This window comes from Pantherophis guttatus, chromosome 3 (genome assembly GCF_059756535.1).
Source record: "Pantherophis guttatus breed Tessera chromosome 3, ASM5975653v1, whole genome shotgun sequence".
NCBI lineage: Eukaryota > Metazoa > Chordata > Lepidosauria > Squamata > Colubridae > Pantherophis > Pantherophis guttatus.
The window spans coordinates 106,482,045-106,493,908 of NC_142065.1; the positions used below are offsets into that span (position 1 = coordinate 106,482,045).

The window sequence follows — 11,864 nt, forward strand, 5'->3', positions numbered from 1 at the left end:
TTTCATTCATGGAGTCCATCAGTTTCTTCATTTGTTGACGATCAACTTTTTGTGCAGTGACTTCCGGTTGATGTTGCGGCGGGATCAGTCACGGAGAGTTGGTCTTCGCTCTCCTGGGCTGAATTCTTCCCGTTGGTGGGCTCCGAAAGGAGCCAAAGCTGCCCTGTAGGGGTGGCGAAGCAAAGAGGGGTGCCCTGTGAGGTCGTGGAGAGCCGCATCTCTCCTGCCTGGCCCGGGGTTTTCTTTTCCCTCTCAGCCACGATGAGGAGAAGAGGCAGCCCAAAGATGGCTGCCATGAAGCCGGGACAACCGAGAAACAGCTAAGACTGGTGCTGGAGTGGAATTAGTGAACAGTGTCTGGAACTGGGTGAGAGGATTCCTTTTTACTCAAAATCTAACCCCAAAAGGAAAAATCCAGAACTATTTACTCAGAGCTATTTGTTAAGCAGCGAGTGAGCATTTTGAGAAAATTACTAGATTGGAAAGAAAAGATCAAGGGAAGAAAACAAAAAAACTTTTTAAAAATACAGGAAATTGGATTCTGAAATTGGGAAGGCGTTGTTTTGGGAAGGCATTTTAAAATGCTGGAACTATTTACTTCAAAAGTTAACTGCTTTTATAAATTGAATTAAAATCAAATTGGATTGGAACTGGTTCGTCTCGCAGTAACATTGAAATTTAAGCTGAGAGCGCCACTTGCTGATGAAAGGAAATACAACATATATTTACAAGCCTGGCAAGACTTTGGATAGGAATAAACAATACTTATCTGGAGGATTGTGAAGATATTTATTGAGTTATAAACATCTACTTTATTGGAGATTTAAATGTGAGAACAAGGAATGTCTAATTAAATGACCCCTGAATGTTATGATACATGATTGAATTTATAAAGAGGATTTAAAGAGACTTTGAACAACCCCCTGGACTATTTAAAGGGGATTGAAGGATTAATTTTAGGTTTGAATACACAGTTCCTGGACTACTGGTAAGAGCAGGATTAATAAGATGAGACTCTCCAGGGGAAAATGGATGGATCTTTGGAAGTGTTAATGTATCAAAGCATAAAGGACATTAGAATAAGAAACCACAAGGAGATTAAGGAAATAGTGTATCGCATAGAGGGAAAGCTGGACAATATAATACAAGGGACAATGAGTAAAGATCAAGTCACCCAGGAAAGGTAGGAGCCAACAGAGAACGGAGGAAAAAACAAAACAGATGAACCTACAAATAAAAGAAGATAAGGAGAAAACAATAAAAACAACGACTGATGAAACAAAACAAGGGAAAATACTTTAAGAGTTTTAAAAAGAGACTTGGAGGTGCAGGAAGATATTTTTGAAAAGGAGACGGGTATGGGTAGTTACTCTGAAAACTAGACACTGGAAGAGGGTAGAGATGGGAGGAATATTCAGCTTGAATAGTCATGATGTGAATATAGGCAGAAACAAAGATTTAAGAGGAATATGGGATGCAAGTCAGAAAATGAATAAGAATTAAAATATTAATGTGGGCAAGAGATGATGTTTAGAAAGGAAATGTCTTTTAATATAAGGGTGGCATGACTAAAAGCTAGAATAGAGAGAAATAAGAAAATGGGGAAACATATACACTTTTATATAATAAAATATAAGCAATAACAAAGCAGGAAAATTAGAGATTAAATGGTGTTATATGTATGTTTAAATATTGGCATTGGAATAATATACTGAAACTGAATAATTAAATAATGGAAAAGCAAAACTTAATATAAATATGTGTATTAATATTAGAACTACATTAGTTTGATGAATGTAATGAATATGATATTATTTTTTATTAAAATGAAAGTGAAAAAGAAATAAGCTATTAAGCTGGATAAGAGATAAAGGGTAAAAAGGAAATGTCTTTTTTTAAATATAATGGTGGCATGATTAAAAATTAGAATGGAGATAGAAATAAGGGGGGATTATTAATATACACATTTTTATATAATCAGATAAAAGCAATAATTAGAGGGAAGATTAGGAATTGAATAATGGAATTCTCATGTAAGTCTTAACAATATTGTGATTGGCATTAGAATAATATATTGAAACATTGAATAATTAAATAATGATGGACTATAATTTAATACAAATATGTGTATTAACAGAATTATATAAGTTTGAGGACGTAACAAATATGATTAATGTTATTCTTATTTGCACCAAAACGTATGATACCCAGGTGCCACACTGTCCACGCATTGATGTGTATATGTAAAATAAAATTTAAAAACTTGGGGAAAAAACTTTTTGAGCAGCAGCAACCATAGCTTCCAGACACTATTCAGAGAGGTGTACTGTTTTCCTTCACCCTAAATCTCCCATTTAAGTAGGGTCCACAAGTTCTCAATAGGGTTTAGGTCAGGTGTGGAAGGGGGCCAAGTCATTATTCTTTCATCTTTAAGGCCTTTGCTGGCTAGCCACACAGTGGAGTACTTCGATGCATGCGATGGAGCATTGTCCTGCATAAAAATCATGGTCGTCTTGAAAGATGCAGACGCTTTCCTGTACCAGTGCTTGAAGAAAATGTCTTCTAAAAACTGGCAGTAGGTTTGGGAGTTGATTTTGAGTCATCTTTAACTCGAAAAGGTCCAACTAGTTCATCTTCAATAACATCAACCTTTACCAAAACCCCACTTCCACCTTGCTGGTGTCTGAGTCAAAGTGGAGCTCTGTGCCAGTTACTGATCCAGCCATGGGCCCATCCATTTGGTCCATCAAGAGTCACTCTCATCTCATCAGTCCATAAAACCTTTGAAAAATGTTTTTCAAAGTTGCCATGAGCAGGAGGCTTTCAAGCTTTCAGGTTGCCATGAGCAGGAGGGAGGGAGAACTGATAGAGCTGATTGATTTCCCTAACTGAAGCTACATTCCATACATGCTTTCTTTCCACAATCAGAAGAAAGGTGTTGGATTTCACAGCCAGCCAAAGTGGTTAATTGGAGAATGTGATTTATGACATGGCCAGGGAGGAGGGGAAAGACAGGGTCATAGGGGAACGTAAATCTATGTAGGTTTAGTTCTAACTGCATCCGAATATTGCCGAAATGATGCTCCTAATAAATGACTATATTTCTTTTGAAGTTTGGCTCATGGCTCATGAATTAATTAGGGCATCTTTCGGAAACTTCACATCTGCCTTCAGATATTTTGTGGCCCAGTCTTACAGTTTCAATTTATGTGTTTGGTTCACAAGTGCTTGGGTTTCAGCCATCCTTACCTTGGCCATGTTTCTGAGCACTGAACATCTTGTACTTTTGGGCACTCCAAGTAGATTGCAGTTCTGGAACATGACAGCACTGGAGGATAATGGGTTCCTGGTAGCTTCATGTTTGATTCTTCTCAAATCTTTGACAGTTAATGGGCGTCTTTTTTTCTCAACATGTTTCTTGCGATCCTGTTGACTATTTGCAACAAAATGTTGGATGGTTCTGTAATCATACCCCAATATTTTAGCAATTTCAAGTGTGCTGCATCCCTCTGAAAGACTTTTTTACAATTTTTGGCTTTTCAGAGTCATTTAATCTCTTTTTCGCCCATTTTGCCTGAGGAAAAGAAGCTGCCTAATAATTATGCACACCTTGATATAGGGCAGTGATGGCTAACCTTTTTGCCGTCACATGCCAAAAGTGGAGGGGAGCGGGGGGGGTCATTCATGCACGTGCCCACACCCATAATTCAATGCGACCGACCCCCCCAATGCATGCATGTGTGACACCCCCCGCACTCCCCCCACTTTTGGCACACGATAGCATGGTGGACCCGGTAGGCCCGTTTTTCGCCCTCCTCAGGCTCCAGAGTCTTTCTAGGGGCCTGGGGAGGGCAAAAACGGCCTTCCCCACCCCCCTGGATGTCCTCCGGAGGCTGGAAATGGCCCATTTGCTGACTTCTGGTGGGCCCAGAAGGCCCATTTTTCACTCTCCCCAGGTCCAGAGCCTTTCTAGGAGCCTGGGGAGAGCGAAAATGGCTTCCCCACCCCCTGGAGGCCCTCCGGAGGCCGGAAACAGCCCATTTGCTGACTTCTGGTGGGCCCAGAAGGCCTGTTTTTCACTCTCCCCAGGTCCAGAGCCTTTCTAGGAGCCTGGGGAGGGTGAAAATGGCTTCCCCCCACCCCCAAAGAGGCCCTCCGGAGGCCAGAAACAGCCCATTTGCTGACTTCTGGTGGGCCCAGAAGACATGTTTTTCACTCTCGCCAGGTCCAGAGCCTTTCTAGGAGCCTGGGGAGGACGAAAATGTCTTCCCCCCACCCCCAAAGAGGCCCTCCGTTTCCCGACTTCCGCTCTCACCGGAGCTGAGCTTGGACAACACTCACGTGCCCACCGATATGGCTCCGCATGCCAGCTGTGGCACGCGTGCTATAGGTTCGCCATCATGGATATAGGGTATTGAGCCCTGTTCCGGTAGTCGCCATACCTGTGTTGATCTCCTTAGGCCACACACTCCCTCATTATACAAATTCACATCACCCGGTATGCTTTTATCTACTAAGTTTTCATGTGTATAGAGCTTGGAGGTGGAAAATATGCATAAAAAGGATGATATGATCAAGTTACTCATTGTGCACATAGTGTACACAGTTTTTGGCTAGTACAGAATATTATTTCCTGTTTTGCTTGGTGTTTTTCCTTATTGCCTCTACTATTGGTAAGAATCAGTTAGGGGAATGTGAGCTTCTTCACTAGTGTTTTGAATTCCTTAGAGCAGATTCTCCACAAACATGATTTTTTCATAATACAGGGTCTGAAACTGATTTGAAGTGGACTCTTAAGTTGTGAATAAACCGTTTGTTTTCTCAATGTCACTACAGTTAGCAGTTTGTGATTCAGATATGTATATATCCATACTTAAATATTGCACATAGAATGCCAGTGTCTTAAATGCCTCTTTGCTTATCAATTTCCTTTTTCCACATCTTCCCCTGTTTGTCACAATTTATTGTTACAGGAGTCCCATGCTGCCCAGCTGCAGATTTTGATGGAATTCCTCAAGGTTGCCAGGAGAAATAAGAGAGAGGTAACATGACCTACTTTGCTTTATTATTATTAAGAACATATTTCCATTACTCTCTTAAATAATACAAATTGGCTTATCATTTTTTAAGAAGTGTGGATAGTGGCAATCTGTTACAGTTTATTTCAAGCACATAAACCTGAAGAATTTTAGACCATGCCAATTATGAGAGGTTTTGACTTTACTTCTTTTGAATTGAATTGCACGATTGTTTTCCTTTACTTTTCATACCTTTGAGGAGAAAAGTTTGCTAAAGTTATTTGTTGGAAGTTATAACAAATTCTTGAAATAAATTGTAGCTGGCCTGAACTTTGTGTAGCTTTATACCAATTGTTACTGTGTCTCTGGTGAAGGTTTTTTAATTTCAAAGGCCTATTGCAAGTAAATATGTTCCTGTAGATTTTGGTGATATTTCTGAGTACTTCATTCTGAATTGGTGTTCATTTCAAGCTCCTCTTTACAAAAGAGGAGTATAATGAAATAATGATTAATTAACTGAAGGATATACAGAATTTCCCCATAATTGTCAAAATTGATTTAATGTTGGAGAAGGGATAAGTCTTACAAATCAAATCAAAGTTTTACAGATGAACCGCAACAACAATATGTCTTCTTCAAATCCGAAGGACTGCCATATTACTTGTGGTTTTTTTTAATGGCTGTTAAGCATTTTTTATTTATTAACATTGAGGATGCTTGTAACTGAGGGTGAGGAACATAATTTTTGATAATATTTCATCATTTCAATATTGCTATCAGTCTATTGGTAAAATGCATACCTAAAAATATATTAGTGCATTTTGTTTTTTACCATTTATTGGGCCCACAGCCTCTTTTTCTGTCACAAGTAATTTATGATAGTCCTGCCAGTATAACTTACATTTTTAAAATCTTTCTTTTAATCTACAGCAGTTAGAGCAAATCCAGAAGGAGCTGAGTGTTTTGGAAGATGATATTAAACGAGTAGAGGTAAAGCTCTCCACAATCATTGCAACAAGCACGTTTTTATTTTAATGTTTATCAAACTTATTGCATCATGCTTGATGGCAAGTATAAAGGTGGAGAATTAACGTTTTATGAGTTCCTATACGTCCACAAATAATGCTGTCAATTATAAAGCTTTAGCTCCACAGTCAAGTAATTGCAATTGACATCTGGCTCATATTTATGACTGGCAGCATCTTGCGATCACATCATTATAATTTGCAACTTTTCCAGATGGCTTACGGCAAGCAAAGCAATTGGAGAAACTTAATAACCATGTGATTCACTTAGCAACCATATGATTCACTTAACTACTGCAGTATAAATGGTTGTAAAATCAAGTCCGGCTTAAAACTGCATTGCTTAGCAACTGAAATTCCAGTCCCAATTGTGGTCATGTGTTGAGGAATAGTTCTAAACTTATGACCACACTTTGGACTTGAACGTCTGTTGTTAAGTGATACACTGGCTAAATAAGTCATGTCGTATTTGATTACTGCTATTAAATGAATCACGGTCATTAAGCGAATCAACTCATTAAACAAATCCAACTGTCCACTTGGAGGTTTATCTGTGTTCTCAGGGTCACAGACAACACAGACTTATCCCCAACAACCTGCGCCTCTGTTCAACAGTGAAGAAACATCTGGCAGAAAACATCCTGCACCAAAGAAGGCTCCACACCCATTTGCGCTACTCAGGTGACCCTGAGGACACAGATAAACCTCTTAAGTGGCCTCAGTGGCTCTCTAAAAGAATGCAAATGACCAGCTGCCTGCAAGGAATATAAATCCTTCCATTCCCCACCATCCTATCAGAGCTGAAGAAGCTTCTTGGATGAGAAGCGTAACATCTTCAAAGAAAAACGAAGTCCAGTTACCTCTTGAAAAAGCACCTTTGGGAAAAAATAGCTGCAATAAAAAATGAGTATAATGCTTTGATTTTAGAGACATCATGCAGAGACATCTGGAAAAAGCTTTAAAGCTGGTAAGGGTGGAAGGAAAAAGAATAGCCAGGTGGAGGGGTTAAATTATAGTGGTGAATGGTGCACCATTAGAAGACTTGAAAGGCCAGTTTATCATGAAGAAAATCTATCTGTGTGGTCACTAGGGGTAAAAATGACTTGATGGCAAGTAATAAATACTTTGATAAAAATTAAAAATTAACGAAAGGATATAAATATCAAATTGTTTATTTGTGGTGTGGCTCTATATTTATTCCAGGAAATGAGTGGCTTGTATTCACCAGTCAGTGAAGACAGCACTGTGCCCCAGTTTGAAGCGCCGTCTCCTTCACACAGGTAACCAAATTTCAGTTGAATTAGATGTACATACGTTTTTCAAATGATTTAAAAAATGAATGCCTGCACCTCTCTGCTTTTTATTAAAACAGGCATGCAAACCTGAAAAAGACTCTCTTGCTTTACATGTTCTTTTAATGATTTATGAGGCTCCCTGTCAAATTATCTGCTTTAATGGTTAAAAGTGGTATGCTTGTACTCAGTCCAAGTCTAAAGTAATCTTTCAAACCATTTTTGAAGTTTGTACAGAATCCATAAAAAATAGTGAAAAAGTGAAAACCACTTTACATCTTTTTCCCACTCTTTCCCTCCTTGTTGTACTCCATATTAACTTGTCTTAAAGCATAGTTTATGTAGAAGCAAACATTGATAGAAATTTCTTAATACAGAGGTAATAAATCTATAACACCGTAGATGTTTTAAATCTACAAAATCTGGGATGTTTCACCATAGGCTATTCTGTATGCAAAAGCTACAAAGCAGGAAATTTTGCTTGATTGAGTACTTTAATGTCTTTAATTTGTTTTCTTCACAAATTAGAGATCATCTCAGTTAAAAGGTATCCTCATAAATTAAGCTAGCCTGTATAGTTAGCAAAGTAACTGTCTAGGGCTATGTAGTACATTGGATAGAAAAATGTCTACAACTCTTAACAGTCCCAGAGGTGGGAGAGGGGGAATATTTGCTTTAAGGAGATGATGTTTTAAGACAGCAATAAATAAAAATACCAAATATTTGGATAAATAAATATTCAGGGGGTAATATCACAGGGGACTTAGAAGAAGGCAAATTGGAGCAGTACAGAGCAGATGGGTTTTTTAAAAAAATTGTTTTTAGGAAGCAAAAACTATTTTCTCCCTTTTCTCCCTATTCCATTTTTTTCAAATTTTAAATAACAAAAAAGGAATTTTGTTTGTGATAAAACAAAGCATCAATTCTAGAATCATCTTTATTTCTCTAGAGATCCTATAAATATAAAAATAAAATAGAAAAAAAAAGTGGCAGATATGTCCACCTCTCCTGCAACAATTTTACTAGTTTTAATTAGTAGGACTATACAACATGATCAGGAAAACTTAATTATTGTTATGAATGGACCACTAATAAATTAGGGCTTTTAATAATACTGTGTCAGTGTTCTGACCCAGCCTTAGCAAGTAATGATAAGCTGCTTACTTGCGATTAAAACAAACTCCTTTTCAAATAGGGTAGGAACAGTCTTTTATTCATGTGGATAAACAAAAACGTAATTAGTCGGGGAGGCGTGGCCAATGTCGCAGCAGCAAGTCGGGTTCTTTAAGATCTCTTGAAGACCTGTCGATATCTCTGCAGTTCTGGGGTCCTAAGTGGCCTAAGTCATCCTGAAGGGATGATAAACAAGGGGAGCACAGACTGGCCAGCCTAGGGGGTTCGCAAACTCCCTGGCTGAACCAGAAGAAGCTCCTCAAACAGGACTGCTGAGAAAGCGACCTTAGAAGTTGCTAGGAAGCTGTGGCAGCAGTAATGAAAGAAGATGACAGGAAAGCAACGTGAGACATTGAGGTGAGAGAGACTCCCTTTGAATCCAATTGGAAATTAAATAAATAAATTGCTTAACGCACTGTAAGCCGCCCTGAGTCTCCGGAGAAGGGCGGCATATAAATCAAATTAAAAAAAAAAAAATAATAAGAATAGACGGGCTGAGAGTGAGGAATGAGACTGGGTGTGTAATGGGTTGCCTGTGTCAACCGGCCACTCCCAAACCCCTACTATTTATTTCCCAGCCAGGGAGGAGCTGGCTAGCGTCCACATCTGCTTTTTCTTGAGAGCCGGCTTATTGCTTTCCTTTGCTCTTCTCTCTTTTCCTCTTTGCGCATACACGTATCTGGGATGGGCCCCATCTCGTCCTCCCCTTCACTCAGCTCAGGCCCCAAAGACAGCTGCCTCTCCACCTGAGGGAGGACACAAGGCCCTGCCTCTGTCTCTGATGCTGTTTCCTTATCAGAGCCTCTGAAGATGATCCAGTGACCCTAATACCTCAGTATAGAATTGCTGTACATGTACTCCTCAATTTACAACCATTCATTTAGTTACTGTTCGAAGTTACAACAGCACTGGAAAAAGCGACTTATGATGGGGTTTCACACCCACAGCCATTGCAGCATCCCCATGGTCACATAATCAAAATACGCACACTTGACAACTATCATGTATTTACAACAGTTGCATTGTCCCGGTGTCATGTGAACAGCATTTGTAACCTTCCCAGCCAGCTTCTGATAAGCAAAGTCAATGGGAGAAGCCAGATTCACTTAACGACCACATGATTCATTTAACAACTGCAGTGATTTTCTTGACAACTGTGGCAAAAAGGTCGTACAATGGGGGCAAAACTCATCTAACAACTGCCTTACTTAGCAACAGAAATTTTGCACTCAATTATGGTTGTAAATTGAGGATGACCTATTATTCCAATCTCATCTCCAAAAAGACTAGCAATAGCAATTGTACTTAGACTTAAATACTGCTTCACAGTGCTTTCTAGCCCTCTCTTAAGCGGTTTACAGAATCAACATATTGCCCCCAACAATTTGGGTCCTCATTTTACTGACCTCGGAAGGATGGAAGGCTGAGTCAACCTTGAGCCTGGTCGGATTTGAACTGCCAAATTGCAGGCATCCGGCAGTCAGCAGAAGTAGCCTGTAGTACTGCACTCTAACCACCGCATCACTGCTGCTCACTAGGAAATTTTCCTCTTTAGAACTTCCAATAAAACTCTTTTTCTTAGTTGTATTATTAAATAAATTAAAACTCATTTTTTTTATTATTAACTGTTATATTCTGTTTTTTTTAATTTTTACAGTAGCATTATTGATTCTACAGAATATAGCCAACCTGGATTTAGTGGCAGTTCCCAGGTATGAGAGTAATCTTCATATACATAAATATGCTGATAAACATTGTAGATACCTTTTTGAATCTGGAATGTTCAGAATATTTTCAGTGAAAGATTTGTTCTATTTTTCAGTGATTAAATCAAAGCAGCTAAACTCTTCCAATGTATACATGCTTAATTATTTGTAGACTTTTTTTCTGTTGCTGTATGATGCAAATAATCCCTGGTGTATATGTATTAGCTTCTGTCTTTTCATTGTTTGTATCTTGACCAGTCAGTGTAATTTTCATTCTTGAGGAAGTTGTTTCTGCATGCCCTAAGGGTATCTGTTTATCATCTTACTGAATAGGTAATAAGGTCACTCCCACCCACATGCCATGTTTTTTAAGTCAGCGTTGAAAATGGAGCAAAAAATCTAATATGAATTATTGTTATATGGGAGGAATTCCTCAATTTGTTTGAATTTACTATAAAAAAATGTCATTGAAATAAAAACGTAATTTACTGTTAGGAAAACCAGGAGCGTTTTGATATTAGTCTGTGAAGTAAAGACTATTCTACTGATTTTTCCCACAGTGAATTACATTTTGTAAAACATCAATATTTTAACTACCAGTACATATTTAGTATTTACTTGCCAGTGAAATTACACTATTGAGTATTTTGTATCAATAACATAAATTTGAGAGTAAAAAAAACCAGTTTTGTCAAGAGCAATATAGTTAGGAGTGCATAAACAGCGAGTATATGTACACGATTCAGCTTCCTGGTATTTAAAGTATTGACTGACACCCCACAACCGCCCCCCCCCCCATCACTTGTTTCCTAAATTTGGTCCATTTATTCCAAATACCTGAAATTTCTTTGGTAAAGAGCTGGGGTAGTGCAGTGGTTAGAATGCATTATTGCAGGCTTAATCCTGCAATAGTTTAATCATGACCGGCTCAAGGTTGACTCAGCCTTCCATCCTTCTGAGGTCAGTAAAATGAGGACCCAGATTGTTGGGGGCAATATGCTGACTCTGCAAACTGCTTAGAGGGGGCTGTAAAGCACTGTGAAGCAGTATATAAATTCTATTGCTATTTGCAAAACTTTTCAGATAATCTCCCATCAACAATAGAATCAACATGATACTTTTTTCTGGAAAGGGCTGCCAGCCTCTCAGATTGTCTTTGGTTTACATATAAAGAAACATATTCATTTACTCATTAAATTTGATTTATATGTCTGTCCATTTCACCAAGGAATCCGGTGTTTTTCTATCTTTGGTTTTGAATAGGGTTCTGGCATAGCCTTGTTCAGACTTATCTAAGGGTCCTTCTGGAATCACTGCTTGAAGGGCAATGGCAGCTCTGGCCAGGGACGTCCCCATTACTGGATCAGGAGATTTGCTCATCAGTTGCGACTTATTCATCTCCCAATTGGCCTTTTGCAATATGGTATTGGCTGTCCTTGAAAACCATCCAGAGGCTTCCTCTGGGCAAAATGCAGTGGTTTAGGTAGTTTATAGGTGCTATTTGTTAGGCCCATGCGGCACTACAACTCTGCAGAGTTGTGCATTAACTCCCAATTGGCTCCCTGGTGTTATGAATGGACCATTAATAAAGGGCCCGGTTACCTTCTTTAAAGCTCTACATGGCATAGAAGCGGGTGACTTGTGCGACTG

The 11,864-nt window shown here is 38.9% G+C and overlaps 1 protein-coding gene across 6 annotated transcripts in view; it reads left to right on the forward strand.

Moving 5' to 3' along the window:
* COP1 (COP1 E3 ubiquitin ligase) overlaps nt 1-11,864 on the forward strand; it is a 111,397-nt gene that overhangs the window by 13,204 nt on the left and 86,329 nt on the right. For all 6 annotated transcript variants that reach the window (XM_087891133.1, XM_034409744.3, XM_087891134.1 and 3 more), the window contains exons 6-9: nt 4,974-5,042; nt 5,949-6,008; nt 7,247-7,323; nt 10,166-10,220. In XM_087891133.1, coding sequence (XP_087747259.1) covers nt 4,974-5,042; nt 5,949-6,008; nt 7,247-7,323; nt 10,166-10,220 — 261 coding nt within the window. The remainder of the gene's footprint in view (nt 1-4,973; nt 5,043-5,948; nt 6,009-7,246; nt 7,324-10,165; nt 10,221-11,864) is intronic.